This window comes from Haliotis rubra, unplaced genomic scaffold (assembly GCF_003918875.1).
Source record: "Haliotis rubra isolate DU_JTF1 unplaced genomic scaffold, ASM391887v1 Scf92, whole genome shotgun sequence".
In the NCBI taxonomy this organism is placed as follows: Eukaryota; Metazoa; Mollusca; class Gastropoda; order Lepetellida; family Haliotidae; genus Haliotis; species Haliotis rubra.
The window spans coordinates 2,365,404-2,383,791 of NW_025767657.1; the positions used below are offsets into that span (position 1 = coordinate 2,365,404).

An 18,388-nucleotide genomic window follows, 5' to 3' on the forward strand; every position below is an offset into this window, starting at 1 on the left:
TCTAATCACAATGTTAATCCTCAAAGATACAGAACTTGATAATAGTTTTATTGATAATCTCTTGTTTGACTGACTTCAGATGTTAACTAGACCGCCTCCGTGGTGTAGAGGTTAGAGCGTCCGCCCGGAAGCTCGCGGGTTCGATCCCAGACTGCGTCATACCAAAAGACGTAAAAATATGGTACTTGTTGGTCCCTGCCTGGCGCTCGGTACAACAAGGACTGGTCGTCTCGGAGTCAGTATAATGTGTCTGAGTGGGGTATTCATGCTTCACTGTGACATGGTATCTCAGTGGGCTAGCACTATAAACCCAGCTTAAGTCTGGGCTAGTACAAGCAGCCTCACATACACATACACACGCATGCACGTCGTCATATGAGCGAAATATTCTCAAGCACGACGTTAAACCCAATTTCACCTCACCTCACCTCAGATGTTTACTAGGGCGTTCTGCTACCATTTAGTTTAAATGTTCTGATTTACATTCAATATTTTTAATAATATTCTAGCTCTGTGAAATAATTGTCAGTAACGAGATTGTCCAGTAAAATTAAATTCTATTTCAAGTGGCCTTCCTCTTTTACTAAGTTGGTTGGTTGACCGATCACGGATCCCACAGATGAGCGTCGTATCATGAAGCGTACCATATGTCTATAATATGTGAGTGCGCCTTCATGGGCATCCACAGGGAGCACTCATCAGACAAGCGACTCCACATTTCCCCCAGATCGAACACGCCGACCGGTATCTACACCCAACGTTGAAGACCTGCCAAGTCAATTTATTCAGGTATTCGCGGTACCAAATATTGATTTAACTTGTTTTACTATATACCAAAGTAAGAATATATTCATATCTCACCTCGTAATCATTTCGTGACAAGAACTGTGTCAATCGAAGAGAGCTTGTGCAGATCGACGATATCCCTGAAGCCTCTTGATCACAGAACTTCCTGGTTGACAGTGTCACGTGACAGGCTACGTGATTGAGTGAGTATGGCTTAACGCCTTTTTTTGCAATGGGCTTCACACATTGTACCCATGTGGGGTATCGAAACCGGGGCCTCGGCAAGACGAGCGGACGAGATAAACCAGTGATTGAGGTTATGAGCACTTAACTAAGGTGTCAATAGCACACTCGATTGTAATATAAGGGGAACAACTCTGGATGGGTTTCCGCCGTCTGCCATTTGAGAAGATATGAGACCACCGCCATATAGCTGGAATATTGCTGAGTGCGGCGTAAAACTAAACTCACTGGCTCAATCTTGGTGTAAGCATCGTCCTTATGCTATGTAAGGAGAGTATTCGGAGACTAATCCAGTGATCAAAAGCAACAGCATCGATCTACACAATTGGGATACGATGAAATGTGTCAACAAAGCCAAGCCTGATCATCCGATCCCGTTATTCGCCTCTTACGACAAGCACGGGTTGCTGAAGACCAATTCTAACTTGAATCTTTTTATGGGCAAGATCGAATCTGGAACTCGAACCCATCAATATGTGTATAATTGGATTCTCGCACTCTTAATGGGTGTAACTTTGAACAACGAATTCAAGTGCTTTATACGACTTGACCACCCGTGGTTCCTAATGCCACAGTGTTTGTTCATGATTGCCTGTGTGATACATTGACACATTGACACAAAGTACAACATTGAGAGTAGTAACATTACTACTATTGAGCATGCTATTCACATCCAACCCAATGGAGGACACAAAGTACAACATTGAGAGTAGTAACATTACTACTACTGAGCATGCTATTCACATCCAACCCAATGGAGGACACAAAGTACAACATTGAGAGTAGTAACATTACTACTATTGAGCATGCTATTCACATCCAACCCAATGGAGGACACAAAGTACAACATTGAGAGTAGTAACAATACTACTATTGAGCATGCTATTCACATCAACCCCAATGGAGGACACAAAGTACAATTGGTAGTAACATTACTACTACTGAGCATGCTATTCACACAACAATTGAGGACACACAAAGTACAACATTGAGAGTAGTAACATTACTACTACTGAGCATGCTATTCACATCCAACCCAATGGAGGACAAGTACAACATTGAGAGTAGTAACATTACTACTAGCATGCTATTCACATCCAACCCAAGTACAAAGTACAACATTGAGAGTAGTAACATTACTACTATTGAGCATGCTATTCACATCCAACCCAATGGAGGACACAAAGTACAACATTGAGAGTAGTAACATTACTACTATTGAGCATGCTATTCACATCCAACCCAATGGAGGACACAAAGCGTGGTAGTCGACGTATTGAAAATGACGCTTAAATGAAGAACTAAATACCAAATGCTCTTTTAAAACGTAGTAAACATGTCACATTTGCAGTAGAAGGTGAACTGTCAGACAATACCCGCTCCACGTAGAGCCTTGTCACGCCTCTATACAAACAGTATATACTGACATGAACGTTTGAAAGATAAGGTTGAAGAGTGAACTTATGTCTGTTCAGCGCACCTGCATTGACACAGTATAGTTCGTCAAGTACCAGGAACTCATAACTTCAACAGTTCCGTTGTTTGTTGACGTCAGCTGTAGGTATATGGGTCATGGGTTACAAACTCATTGGCCTTTGGTTTGATTTGCTCAACCTCGTTAGAAGCCGGTCAACATGAGAATCAAATGAGTTAGTCAGTGAGTTTAGTTTTACGCCGCACTCAACAATATTCCATCTATATGGCGGCGATCTGTAAATAATCGAGTCTGGACCAGACAATCCAGAGATCAACAGCATGGCCATCGATCTACGCAATATGGAACCGATGACATGTGTCAACCAAGTCAGCGAGCCTGACCACCCGATCCCGTTAGTGGCCACTTACGACAAGCATGGGTTACTGAAGATCAAAATTCTAACCCGGATCTTCACGGGTTACCATACCAAGACTGATACAATGACTAAATTACCCATGGGCAGGCAGGAAAGGAAACAGCAGTTTCAAGTAAACCTGCTCGGTCAATAAGCGCACTTATTACAATGAAAAGGGCCGCTCAACTAATGATAATAGGAGATGAAGGTTATGACAAATCTGGAAAGGTTTTTTGTTTATATTTAAATAAACCGTACTCCATTTCAAAATATTTTGGATACATTTACCACCAAGACCGATCACATTATCAAACTAAATGGACAACACTTTAATCTGAGGATTTAATTTGCTGGACTTACAAATTGTGTCAATGTTTAATAACATATGAGCATGATTTAGGACAGAGGAAAGTAGCCAGTTGCTTACATATTTTGTGATGTCATGTGATGTGATGATGTATGTTTCAGTTTGACAATTCACTCACTATTTGGGGGCCGTGGCGTAGCCTAGCCATTAAAACGTTCGCTCGTCACGCCGGAGGAGGGAGTTAGTGAATATGGTTTTACGCCGCTTTTAGCAATATTCCAGCAATATCACAGCGGGGACACCAGAAATGGTCTTCACACATTGTGCCCATGTGGGGAATCGAACGCGGGTCTTCGGAGTGACGAGCGAACGCTTTAACCACTAGGCTACCCCACCGCCCCTCACGCCGGAGGCCCGGGTTCGATTTCCCATATGAGTACAATGTGTGTAGCCGATTTCTGGTGTCCACCGCCGTGATATTTCTGGAATATTGCTAAAAGCGACTTAGAACAATACTCACTCACTCACTAACTGAATATTTGAATGAAAACGTTAAAGGACAGATTTCTGTTGTGTTATGCTTCAAGTTGATAAATAAACAAATCATTATGCGGAGAGCAGAGTATGGTCAACTGCGTTGCTGCACATTCAAAATCTATATTGGACTGAATATTTTGTGAATTCAAAGTCAATATTTAGATTATGGCATTACTAGCTGTTCCAACCTGTGACCAAAATACTTGAGGTGTTCACGGTCATATAAACAATGTGATACATGCTCCCCTTTGGCTGAATGTAGAAATATCTTATTTACTAAGTTCATCATAAGTAATTCTCTCTTCGTGCAGATTATTCTAAAAATAAAATAAATATCTACAGAAAAAACGATATAGTTTTTAAAAAACACAACTTGGTACATTTTCTATAGAAAAAATGAACATTTTCCTTTGAATGTATGATGAAATATTTTTCAGTGCAGTCAACTACAATTGCTACAACTAATTTAAATTTGTTATGACATAGTATAGTTTGAAATTATAGTTTGTTGGCGAAAATATTCATCATCAGTCCGGGATAAGAAAGACACTTCGTTATATCCGTCAGTTCGATGTAAGCGTGTTTGTTATAAACGCAGTTCACTGTACTCTAATACTGCATATATACATGTATGTATGTACTCCATTTGATACTACGTTGTCACGAAACAGATCCTGATCCATTTTCATCTGAGTGAATATAAAAGTGATAGTGGAATATATTTAATAATCGTGTTGTAATATGAATACAAATTTGCAAATATGAATACCGGTTTGATAGTCGGTAATTCTTCCACAATGGCGTTTATATGTGTTCTTAAGATCTTCAAAACGTAGATTATCATGATACATACATCTAATATAATGAACAACATGGTGAAAGTGAGGCGACCAAACCACATCCATGAGGCGTCTTCCTCCGACTCTGATAATGGCAATTCACCTCCGTCACAGATATTAGCAGGGGAAGGGTAACTGAAATTTTGTTGTTTGAGTTTATAATTTTATAAACTCATGTTGCAGAACCTTTTGTTATGTTGCAGATCGATTATGGTATCTGCGCGTAGATTTATTATCCGTTGGCGTTGTTCAAATTTAGTTCAATAATCTGAAAACATGTGTTTCTATCACTTTATTTGTCTGTATATAATTATGTAAACAAATCAATCACATTTGGAAATCTGGAAAAGTAATTGGGCTTGTAAACAGTATGTTTCCATGGATGTATCTAGATCTGGACATACCCAGAAGCAAATATTCAACAGCTGATCTGCAGCAATTCTCAGTAAAGTTTCTCTCTTCAAAATCTGTACACAATGATAAACTGACACTGAATATAAGGAAATCATTTTTTAAATCATTTCCATTTTACTTTTCTATATGTACTTTGTTGTTGAATCCTAATTTACATACAAACTTCCACAATACTGGACTTCATGAACTGCCAGCGTTTATGTACAGGTATGTCACAGTACCAGAACACAAAAAAGATCCAAGATACAGTCTGCACCTGTACACTAGCTGAGCCATCTTCCAGAAATAGGAAACATGTGATGCAAAAAATCTTGGAAAAAAGAGATCCACAGTTATCCGAACAATTGACTAGCATTAAAATAGAATGTTACACAAAATACAAATGTAGATCTATTGTTTTTCATCAGAGACGTTTAACTGCTAACTAATAGTGTAAATAAGGTGCAAAGAATATATCCTATGTCCAAAGCTTTTGTCAATACAATTACATATTGACATTATTGCTTCTTAATTAAACAAATGATAATCTTTGTTTTATTAGATCTGAGACCATATCCCTAGAGGACATAACACTGATTTTGATCTATTTCCTTTTCTGAGATACTTACTGGTGTCAAAAAAATTAAAGTAAAGTTGATTCAAAATTTGTTAAAAGTCATAACAAAGGTTTAGGAAAACAGACATGAAAATGTCCTGAAGCATTCACCTCCTACAAACCAGTGTGCAATTTAATATGAAGCTCATTTTCCAAATAACCATCAACAAGCCTTGAACAATTTGTCAAAATCCATCATCTTAATCAACACTAGCTTTGGCTCAGTCTTCAAATATTGATAACCTCCTAAAAAACTGATGAATTATCAGAAGAATTACATCAAATATGGGTTAAATATATGTTTCAATATTTATTCCGTTACATGAAAAGTCAACTGAGATTTTGTGTTATTCTGTTCCAGGCCTAGATTTTCGAAACTCTTAGCGCTAAGATAGTCGTAAGTTAATGTTAATGCATGGCACTTCCGACTATCTTAGCGCTAAGAGAGCTTCGAAAATCTATATGCCCTGCAGGACTGGATAATGCCTGACCAGGGTTTGACCAAAACGTAGCCTTTGCTTTTTTCAAATTCTCTGGATGTTGAAATAACTTTAATGAGTTATGATATAGCAATCACTTTCAGAATGATCTTATTAGTAAATGTAGTATTTAAAAACATCTAAAAGCAGGAGCCAAGAATTAACTAAGTTAATACCAAGTGATTGTCCTGCCATGATATGTATAGTGTTTGTTTGCCTAGTTCTGCCTTAAAATCATAAGAATCTGATATGTCAATCAATTTAATAATTATTTATTATTGATTAGATTATTATTAATTTTATTACCTTTTCACGTTTACTAAAAAAGCAAGATTATTAAAACATACCTTGCTATCATTTCCAGTGAATTAATCAAAATTACTGTTGTAATATTACTCCTAAAATGTACAAATATATGTGAATAATTTATGTGGTAACAAAACTTCAAATAATGTTCTCATAATTAAGATATACACTTTATTTCACTCCGTCCAATACTCCAGAAAGTCGATCACTATTTTTCTCTCATAGTTTTCGTATTCGATCAACATGGAGGAAGGTAATTCAATCCAAAGTCCCATGCAACTCTTTATAAAAAAGCTGAAATATTTAAAGCATGGTTTTATAGGCACTCATATGAATTAATTTTGATACTTGGATATTGCATGATAGGCAACTGCTGACACTGACAATATTTCCGTTTGACTAAAAAATATTACTCCTCGAATATTTTGCTCTGTTAACAAGATACTGTAGGCCTTCAGATTGTGCTTATGAAACTTAAAACATCCTAAAATGTGTAGGTTTCCTGATTGAGTGAGTGAGTGCCTATCGCGTGAGCTTAGGTTTACGCCGCTTTTAGCAATATTCCAGCAATATCATGGCGAGGGACACCAGAAACGGGGTTCACACATTGTATCCATGTAGGGAATCGAGCTCGGGCCTTCGGCGTGACAAGCAAACGCTTAACCACTTGGCTGCCCCACCGCTCCCTGACTCTGATAAGCGGGCGTTTATGAATCAGTATCAACAAGTGGTCATACACGGTGATCGTAAAGGATGAACGTGTTCAAACCTACCGTTGGTACGTGTAACAAACGAGTTAACTGTTCACCTAAGACCACTGGAACACATGGCAGAAGTCCAGGGAAATAAACAGAAAATCATGTTGGTCACTGATTTGCCAAATGTGGAAACGTCCTCAAGGTCTAACAAAGGCCAAATTCAAAGCCTGAATCGTATGATGCAGTATTGCCACTAGATAAGCCACCAGATGCAAAGCCTGAAACATGTGATGCAGTATTGCCAGCAGACAAGCCACCAGATGCAAAGCCTGAAACATGTGATGCAGTATTGCCAGCAGACAAGCCACCAGATGCAAAGCCTGAAACATGTGTGATGCAGTATTGCCACCAGAGACAAGCCTGAAACCAGATGCAAAGCCTGAAACATGTGATGCAGTATTGCCAGCAGACAAGCCACCAGATGCAAAGCCTGAAACATGTGATGCAGTATTGCCACCAGACAAGCCACCAGATGCAAAGCCTGAAACATGTGATGCAGTATTGCCACCAGACAAGCCACCAGATGCAAAGCCTGAAACATGTGATGCAGTATTGCCAGCAGACAAGCCACCAGATGCAAAGCCTGAAACATGTGATGCAGTATTGACTCTATAGACAATCTTTCAGATTCTTTGTGACAAATCTTGCAACATGCCACCGGATGCAAAGAGGCACTTCGTTATAACTGAACAACTTGCCGATCTACTGGGAAAACACATGGACAAAAACTGACAGTTGTAGATAAACTTTAAAATGCATTAAATTATTATACAGTTACACCTAAATCAGCATGTGCTCACAGAAACTGTACAGACCTTTAACACGAATACCACAGAGGCGTGGTCACCGTGGAATGCCGTCACGTGACACACGGGAAGTATAGCAGAATGCTGGAAAGAACGTCATACGTCAATGACTGAGTGAGACTATTGATACCATGAAGAATGCATAATGAACAATCGGGAATAATCTCCCCATGGTTATTTCTCTCGACATTCTGAATATCCTCTTGATACTGAGTAACAAGGCCAAGACTGTATCGCTAGAAAGCAGAAGAGTCAGGAGTTGCACCAGATACCTGTGGGTAAAGGTGGACAGATGTCGGGAGGGGACATGTGGAGGATGGTGGTGTAAGGGATGTGTAGTATCACATGGCTATATATCATTGTACACAGATATATAATAATTCCTTTACAATCATTCAGCCATTTAAACAGAAGATAAAATTAAATGATACCAATACCATGTGTGTGAGTGTAGTGTTATGCCGCACTCGGCAATATTCCAGCAATGAATATTCCGGTCTGTAAACAATCGAGTCTGGACCAGACAAGCCAGTGATCAACAGCATAAGCATTGATCCAAGCAATTGGGATACGATGACATGTGTCAACCAATTCAGCGATTCTGACCACCTACCTCCGTTTGTCGCCTTTTAGGACAAGCATGGGTTACTGAAGATTAATTCTAACCCGGATCTTCACGGGTTACCATACCAAGACTGATACAATGACTTAATTACCCATGGGCAGACAGGAAAGGAAATAGCTGTTTCAAGTAAACCAGCTCGGTTAATTAGCGCACTTTTTACAATGTATAGGGCCGCTCAACTAATGATAATAGGAGATGAACTTGATGAAATATGGTACGTGCTCTCTTTCTCGTCTCTCTCTCTGGTATTCTAACAGTTTGCGCATGTGGAGATTCTAACCTGAGTCTTCGTCGTGACGAGTGACTGAGTGAATCCATAGGATACTCATCTCACAAAAAGGCGGTAGAGCCCGATGATTAATGCGTCCGTTCGTCACGCTGAAGACCCAAGTTTGATTCCCCACATACGTACAATGTGTGAAGCCCATTTCAGCATTTTAGGTGTAGCCCACTTTACAGATGCATTGGGTAAAGCTACTGGCGTAAAACCATACACATTCAACTCCACTCCCCCACCACACACACACACACACACACACACACACTCAACCCCTTTCCCTACTATATCCAAATTATATATTGTGTAACACAGTAATGTCATGTAGGAAGGTTTTAAGTGGTATCATGCAAAGTCTTTGTTTGTAAGTCCTCTGCCCTTCCTCCTAGCCTTTGCAAGTATTTTAGATAGGTCTGAACGACCAACATTGTCGAAGGCACGCTCCAGTTTTTTGATAAGAAGAACAGTGTCCATCGTTGTACTCATGTTCTGGTACCATCTCAACAGAAGAAGAAACACGTCATTGGCGTCTTGGTCTTTTGCTTCCTGTTTGATCTTACAGATTGTATCAAAGTTCATGCCGAGAGAAATGAGGGCATCCTGGCAATCTCGTAAAGTGACGTGCCTCCCTAACACCAGGAGACTCTCTTGCGTCAAAACTGGATGTTCTGAAACAGGAAATGAACACGTGTTATCAAGAAATTAATGGAAAACAGCTATTTTTGGCATGATGATTGACCTCAGTTTAAGCAAACTTAGGTTCAGTATTATTCGTTACACTGCTATACTGAGTCTAGCAAACCTTTATAGAAGGTTGCGTAAGCTAACCTTTGAGCAACCTATGACCGTCCATTCACACGCGAGACGGCCGAACGGATTTATCGAACTAGAAAGAGTTTTTACTCATAAAAAGAGATGTATCCCCCTTTCCCCAATTCAAAGTTGAGACCTCAAATAATTCATTTGATTCCTTCAATTTCAAAATCTCTAAGTATGTTTTGCAAAATATACCGAGAAAGTTCATTGTGTTTTAAGTAGTACATGTATATAGCTGATGCATCTAAGCTTACTAATAATTGGTATTAAGTATACAAACTTTGGTGAAAATGGGTGAAGTGGTTTTAGATTTATGCTCCGAACACAAACACTACCCTTCAAGAACACAAAGTCCAACTTGTTGCCATGATAACAGAAAAATACAATTGGAAAAACCTCAACCCCCAAAATGAGCATCTACATGATATGGAGTGGCAGTATACCAAATTTGGTGAAGAAGGGTCAAGTAGTTTTAGCGTTATGTACCGGAAACAATGGAAACGCCGACGCCGAAACTCAACCAAAAAGATATGTCTCCCGACCCTTCGGGGAAAGACATAATCAGACAACGGCTACTATTAAGGGTTAGGTGGGACTTACAAAATGGTTTTTGAATTTTTTCTTCCCGGTCGTTGCCACTGAACTGATCTCTCAACAAACGAAACTCAGCATGAAACACAGATATTTGACCTGCAGTATACACGCTTAGGGGTTTCTGATGACATGGTTACTATTAGCTTATATTTCCGCAAGATGACATCCTGAAATACTGACAAAAACGCTGTTTTCTCATTGTTATGGATAATGGGGTCCTCCATCTGTATCACTCGGAAGCAATCGTGCGGAAAATGACATTCGGAATCATTCAAGTTTTCGAGGTAAAAGTTAAAACAGTATGAGCGAATGTTAACCTTCGCGATTTGGTAAGCTGTGTTCTGATTACCAGAATAACGAAGAAAAATGTGGATCACTGAAAATGACACTAGTAAAACTTTGAGCATTTTGTATCAGAAAGCACTTTGTATCCACTTTGTAAGGTTAGCTGGGGTTTGTTAGACTCAGTCAGCAATAGAAAGCACTTTGTATCATCAATAGAAAGCACTTTGTATCAAACGAATAACAGTGAGCAATAGAAAGTTTACATAGAAAACTATCAGCAATGACCTTTGTATCATCAATAGAAAGCCTTTGTATGTCAATGAAACTAGAAAGTTCTTATGGTCAGCTTGTGATCAGCAAGAACGAAAAAATCAGCAAAGAAAATGCGGATCACTAGAAAGGTATCAAATGACACTAAAACACTTTGCATCATCAATAGAAGGAACTTTGTATCAGCAATGGTTGCATAGAAAGTTTGTCTCACAAGTCAAAAGCACTTTGTGACAAATTGTATCAGCGATCAGACTATAATCAAATAAGACGTTCGCGATGTTATGGAATGTACTGAATGTACTGAATATATATATATAGTGATATCATCTACATGATGATATGATGTAATTATTTTATATACTTAATGTTATGACACACTGTTATGTATTATGATTATTACGCATTTAGTTAAAGTAGAATATAGTGCATATATATTAGGTACATATTATGGATAGCATGAGAAAGAGTGTATGTGTACACCTACGTGTATGTGTGTGTTTAATATATATTGTATTTAATTGGTTTATTTTATGATTAGGTCTTAGATGCACTTATTTGCCACTGGTGGCTTTCACTGTGGAATACCTGCGTCCCTGAGAAGAAGTTAGTATTTATGTGTCAAGGAATTGTATAGGTTATGTTCTGTATGACTGTAATATGTAATATACGCTTATAAATATACTTAGACTGAGTAACCCTTGAGGTGTACAGAAAAATGTTTAACGTAATTATATGTTTACTATATACTTGTTGCTGTATACCAGTAATTTGAGATATGTTTATGTTTTGTTTCAAGGTTTTATCACCATATCCACGGTAATTGATCCTCACATCATCCCAGACAATAAATCCCTGAACCCTTTGCAAGTATTCGTCTGTACACAATTTGGACGTGATACCGCTGTAACAGGCATATGACAAGTTCCTTTTAAAGTATGTGAAATTGAATATGGTAGATTTAAGAAAGACGCATTCGTTGACCTAAAAGACAGGCAGGGTGCTGCTTCAGAGAAAGTGTATTACCTGAAGGAGATGGAGATGGACATGTAACTGCCCCTCCTGGCCACGTGCTTCCCAGAGAGTTGCTGCTGGTGGGACGATTGTGAGACGCCGAAGCAGGCATGGACACACTTCTTGAAAGTCTTGATCTGGAGGAACTAGATGATCCCTCAGATCCCTCAGATACCTCAGATGTGCCGCTACCCATTCCACTTTCATCACTTGAAGCTGACACTGTCAATGACTCACTCCTCATTGGCGGTGTTGCTACACTGCGTGTGTTTTCCTCTCTCACAGATTCTTCAGTGTTATAACCAGTATCGCTTGCCACACAGGATGGCGATACTACCTCGGAAGGTGCTTCATGAGCAACAGGGGTAGGGTAGCATTGGGTTTCTTCTCTTGTTGCAGGTCTATACGTGCGTAGATTTTTCATATCCTTTAAATTATATCCTGCATCAGGATAGTTGAAGTGGACTTCGTGAACCTGTTGTCCAGCTATTGAAACCTCGACAACGCTGTAGGCAGATCCACTAATTACCTTCTGAGTCCTGAACTGGATGAAGTTGTTCCTCGACTGGTGACTGTACTGAAACGAGTACTTAGTCTTCTTTACCTGTTCTGCACTCCTCATATTCCTGCCAGATGTACTCGTATCCTGTTACTTTGATTTTATCCAAAAGACCCTGATCTACTTCTAGAGATCTCAAAAAGTTCCTTTGTTGCCTTGATTCAGCTACCTGATCTGCGGATTCGGATCCTACGACCTCAACAGTTAGCCACCTATCTTTGTTGTCTTTTGAGACGGAATATCAGAAATAGTGCATTTGTCCACCCTCCCGGCCTGGAAGAGAGCTGCTTGTATCAGAGCTGCTGAAGGTAGACCTCGTCGAACACAAGCCATCTGACAACTGAAACATAGCATCAAGTTCTGGAAAGGTGGCAATTTCTTGGATTTCCGGTTGTTTTGTTGGTTCGTTTTGTTTGTCTGCACTCAACAGTTTTCAACATCATTTCATGGCGGCGGTCTGTGAATATTTGAGGATCGGACCAGACAATCCATTGATTGATATCATAAGGCATCGATCCTAAGCAATTGGGATATTGATGACATGTATGTCAGATTGAGCCTGACCATCAGATCCCTTATAGTTGCCTCTTTGGTGAAGACCAATTCTATCATGGATCTTCACGGGTCCGAAAACAAGTTACAGAAAATATGTAGTTATGTGATGGAATATAAACAATTCTCTATGTGATTGCTAAGTGTATGATATGTCACATTTTTTGTCAGATTTAACTTTTGAAAGTGATATTTTACTGTTAAACATTCATTATAGTTTTGCACTCAACGTAAGGAATGAAAGCACATACACAACATCAGTTCGTGAGCACATGATATCATCACTATTTAGGAGATTCATTATGAGTGAGTGAGTGAGTGAGTTTGGTTATACGCCAGTTCCATGCACAGTTTCACTTTACTTCAAAAGGAACGTCATATATGATGACCATGGTGAGTGAGTAAAAAGTAATGCCGCTTTTAGCAATATTATAGCAATATCACGGCGCGGGACACTAGAAAGGGGCTTCACACATTGTACCCATGTGTGGAATCGAATCCGGGTCCTCGGGTTACTCCACCGTCCAGGAGATGTATAAACACGCGCTTACTGTATCGTCCAAATCGTATGCTCGACTCTGCCTAAGGCAGAGTTTCCTTGTTGATGTGAAAGGGGTTTTGGCGATTTACGTGTTTCAATATTCTATACGTTACCTTGTAGCATTATTGACTGTGTGGGGCATTATAGCGACGTCTTTCAAGGAACTCTCTTTCTTCAGATCTCTGACGACGTAATTGTTATTTTCAATGCTGATGGACTTCAATTCATATTCCTCTTCTGTCAAATCAGCAATTGGCAGCTCGACAGTTGTGTCTATGTTGAATACTTTTTCCATTTTGTGTCGTACACTCAGAATATCGGATAGTGCATAGATCCCTTCAAATGCTGAGGGGTCATACACTCTGTACCATTCCAGTCTGTTTGTGTCCACTGGTTGCACCTGCAAGGAGATGAAGTTCAACAAATGCGTTTTGTGTTGTCTACTGGATGAGGATGTGAGTGAGCGAGTATGGTTTTACGCCACTTTTAGCAATATTCCAGCAATATGGAGGAGAATGACATGAGAAATGGGCTTCACACATTGTACCCATGTGGACGATCAAACGCTTTAACCACTAGGCTGCTCCACCTCTCCGAGATGTGAGTTGAGGCATATTTATCTATGGATATGCAGTGATACAGCATTATTATTAGCCCGTTGGTGTGTAATATTCTATGCATATCATACAAATAGTTGTTCCTAAAGAATGTAACTAGATGTCTACATACAAAAACATTGTTGCCAGCATATAAAACAATAGTGTCAAAATATAAGCAACTTCTTTTCAACATATATTATCAACTACCTTGACGTAGATCTTCATCTCGGTGTCCACAGCACCTTCTGCGATGTGCACTTTGATGCGTCTGTCCTTATCAGAGACGAATGTGAAGGCATTCCGAGAAATTGTCTCGACCTCGGGTATTGGGCGTGCATAGGCCACGAAGTACTTACCTGCCTGTATTTTGAATTTCAGAAGACAATCCTGAAAAAAGGATGCCAATGAAAAAAATCACTCATTCGCTTTTACAGCACAATGGACTATGTTTAATCAAATGTTTTCGCTGGCATATAAACTGCTCTCCTAGTGCAGCTGTGAACAACAGTGCTCCAGGCATTACATTGATTCCTCCATCAAACTTGGTTTGATTGACTTGATTTCTCGTGGCTTTCGGTCTCGATTTTAGATGATGTTCAAATCCATAATGCTTGAATTAATTGATGAAGGTTATAAATGTTTGACGACGAACCACAGATTCCAAGGTCTGATTTCAATTTGATTGAAATTGTTTTGACGAAGGTTTAATTAGTATGATGACTTAAGGTAAGGTTAAGTAGCCTTTAACGTCGCGTAAAAATATTGCACTCATATTGCGTCAGGTGTATGTCTGTGCGCGTGATTGCGTGAGTGAGCTGGTGTATGCCCGTACGAGTCCGGACTAAAGCCGGTTTGCCAGTGCAGGCTAAAATAATAATTATGTAATGAATTTACAGAGACTGTTCAACACCTTGTGAGTGGATGCCCTTCCATGGCACAAGCAGCATATCTTAAAAAACACGATGGCATGGCTCGTTGTCTGTGGCTTTGACTCCGAGGTGATCCTGGATCATCATCAGCTCAGGGCCCTTGCCCCCTTTACTCGCAGCCAGACAGCGAATGGGACTTCTCCCGGGAAACGCTGCCTAGTCGAACCCACCAAGAGAGTATGTAGACTCCCCAACACTGCAGCCTTCTGCATTACCCAGAGTGTCGGAAGGGTTGTGCTCCCAGTGGAGAACCCGGGCACTCTCCTGATCAGGAGGTACAAAACCAATGGGGAGTCTGACGACAGTGTACTTGGGATGCAAGCGAGACATTTCAAAGGCGAGGTCCGCATATTTAGCATGCTTATCCTGAATCTTGCAAATCACACTGCTGTCAAAAGGGACAGAAAATTCAATAACACAAATAAATTCAATTGCTTTATGAAAAAGGACAAGATCAGGTTTGTTGGCTGGATTTCTTCTGAGACTGTATATGGGCCTATTCCAAAGAAGTTTAAAGTTGTCATTTTCCATGACGCCCTGGACATGTTCAGGTTCAGAGCCAAAGCCACAGGCATGGTAGAGACGGTAGTAGAAGCAACGAGCAGTGCCATCATGTCGTTTAAGATATGCTGTTTGTGCCAAGGAAGGGCTTCCACTGACAAGGTGTTGGACAGTCGCTATGAATTCATTGCAAAGTCGACATTTCATAATGATATTTTCTTTAAGAATCATATTTTGGCGATTGCGAATGGGAAGTGACTGGTCCTGAGCAGAAAAATGAAAACCCTAACATTTAAGACCAACCGACTTCATCCAGGCGAAGGAGTCGGTTGGAATTCTATTCTGTTCAACACACTGCATGTACACACAATGCAATGGTTTCTCAGAAGGTTTCTCCACAAATGATCGCCTCTGAAAAGACTTGGTGAATAGGTTCACCTGGTTTACTCCCATCGCTGTCCAGCAGTACATTGCCATCAACAAAATTAACCTCAAACTTCATATTCTGTCCAACAACCTTGGCACGCTTGAAATAGCTGTGGAATTCCTTGCTTCCATCATGAGTCTTCACATGCATCACCAGAGGATCATCCGATAAATAAATATGTGTAAAAGTACACAATAAAATTCTGTCGTGAAGAGCCTCCACATTAATCAAACCCCGACTTCCCGAATTGATTGGCATATTATAAACGATAAAGACAGGAACGAGGGTGGTGGGCTCTGTTATCAGACATGATCCTTCTGGTCAGGCGGTCAAGACTTTGGATGTCTTGTTTAGTCCAGTCAACTACTCCAAAGGAACAGGAAAGGACTGGCACAGCAAAAGTATTGGTGGCTTTGACCTTGTTTCGAGCCTTCAACTCTGAGCTCCAGATTTTCTTAAAGCGAGTTTTATACTTGGCACCGAAGATTGTACTGAATGAAAAATCTAGATTGTGTACCTCGTACTGTGCCAAAACTAGTGTCCATCCATCATCGCCACGCACCATGACATGGAACTGGAACAGAACGTGGACGTTAAGTCTCGTGGTTGGCAGAACGAGCGGGATCTTCAGGTATTTTTGCTTGCAGTTCAAAGATTTTATATCCTCGCCTTCCAATTCGTACACCTCGCTGACCATGGTCTCGTCGTGGTAGTGTGGAAACTGAGACAACATCTCCGTGCGTTTCTCAGCCCAAAGTGGGATGGCTTTGCATCTGAATCCTGATATGTTTTCGTTAACAAGCAGCTTGACGCCATTTTGGAGGTCTATAGTTGTCCACTCACTGAAAAATACATGTACATGTGACTGTTAAAATGAGTTGTTTTTTGTTTGTTGGACTGATCAATAGTCCAGCTATATGGCGGCCCTCTATAAATAATCGAGCCTGGAACATACAATTTGTGTGATCAAAAGCTATGTGCATCGATCTACACCGGTGGGATACGATGCTTAATGAGTAAATATTTTAATCAACCTGTCGCTAATAGTGAGTGAATGAGTATGGTTTTACGCCGTTTTTAGCAATATTCCAGCAATATCAGGTGGGGACACCAGAAATGGGCTTCACACATTGTAACCATGTTGGAATGGAACCTTGGTGTTCGGCGTGACGGGCGAACGCTTTAACCACTAGGCTACCCCAGCGCCCCCTGTCGATAATAACAACTGATTTGTAGTCTTATGTATTTATATAGAATTCCCATGGACAATAACTCTCGATTGTTTCCACTAACAGATTCTACTGGGAGTAATGGATAAATTGAGATGATGTAATTTGCATGAATGTATCTCTGAAAATCGACGATGACACCGGGTGTTCGCAAAAAATGTTTATCATGTCCTGCTCTAACGGTAGCATCCGCTTCTCAAAATTTGCATAAACAATTAATATGTTTTAATTGTTTTATGTTTTTTGCTTGATGACACACAGACGTATTATTGCCGAGCTTCTTTTCAGGACACATGCCACTGGAATTAGACGCATCAGTGATAAAAAGGTGTCACATGCAATTCCACATTATGATTTGTACCATATGTTCCCGGGTTGTTTTTCTTGAAGGTGAACAATTGACTTGCCTTCGCGTGTGTTTGCGCCACCAGTTGGGAATGATGCACTCAGGTTTTGGCGAATACTTGGTATCATTCCTATTTGATTCACAGTTCGTGATGTTGTCGAAATTGTAAAAATATATTTCTATATTAATAACAATTATGGCAAAGTGGTATTTCCTTTTATCTACCCACAAAAACCATCAAGTATATCAGAAAGCCATTTAAACCGATGTACAAAAGAAAATACACACTTAGTATTTTGGGATTTTTTTTTTAAATCAACGTTAATACAATACGTACGCAATGTTTGTGACTTTTCAAAATATTTAATTTGTGTTTTTGGAGGAAAGTAATCCCAACGTTCCATTGTGTACTATATTTTGTACGTCAGTTCATCGTGTATGAGACAAACTGAAAGATAACGACAAACATACACTGGTTGACTCTCTGCATCTGACTCTTCTTTTGCCTCTTCTTCTTCCTCGCTAACACATTCTTCAAAACTGCTTTCGTAGTCATAGTCATCAGAATCATCATCTGCATCATCGTCGACACCCCTGTCGAAATACCAATTCGTCATTTTAACTGTTGACTGAGACATGTAATCGTTGTTTGTAAATAACATTTGTTTCTGGCAACAAAAGTTAAGTGGCACTTCCGTGACTAAGTACAAGAAAGCCAATAGTGAGGAGATATTTGGGTATGATTTCTATAAAATAGAGGATATGCACTTTAAGTACTGTTAGTTCCTTTAACAAACCAGGGTTAGTGCGTAGAGCGTTCGTTCGTCACGCTGAAAATCCGCGTTCGATTCCTCGCATGGGCTTTTGTGTGAAGCCCATTTCTGATGTTCCCGCCGTGATATTGCTGCAATATTGCTAAAGG

At 39.9% G+C, this 18,388-nt stretch overlaps 2 protein-coding genes across 2 annotated transcripts; both read right to left on the reverse strand.

Annotated features, from left to right (window-relative positions):
- Positions 1-9,104: 9,104 nt before the first annotated feature.
- LOC124264347 lies at positions 9,105-12,405 on the reverse strand. Its single transcript, XM_046699104.1, has 2 exons — positions 11,796-12,405; positions 9,105-9,472 (listed from the first exon to the last, which is right to left on the reverse strand). Exons 1-2 carry the CDS (start codon positions 12,403-12,405, stop codon positions 9,150-9,152), a joined length of 933 nt encoding a protein of 310 aa, XP_046555060.1. The 3' UTR covers positions 9,105-9,149.
- A 141-nt stretch (positions 12,406-12,546) lies between these two features.
- LOC124264348 lies at positions 12,547-18,083 on the reverse strand. The gene is made up of 5 exons (XM_046699105.1): positions 17,938-18,083; positions 16,409-16,733; positions 14,242-14,421; positions 13,549-13,835; positions 12,547-12,682 (listed from the first exon to the last, which is right to left on the reverse strand). The coding sequence occupies exons 1-5, from the start codon at positions 18,081-18,083 to the stop codon at positions 12,547-12,549; spliced, it is 1,074 nt and encodes a 357-aa protein (XP_046555061.1).
- Between the last annotated feature and the right edge of the window lie 305 nt (positions 18,084-18,388).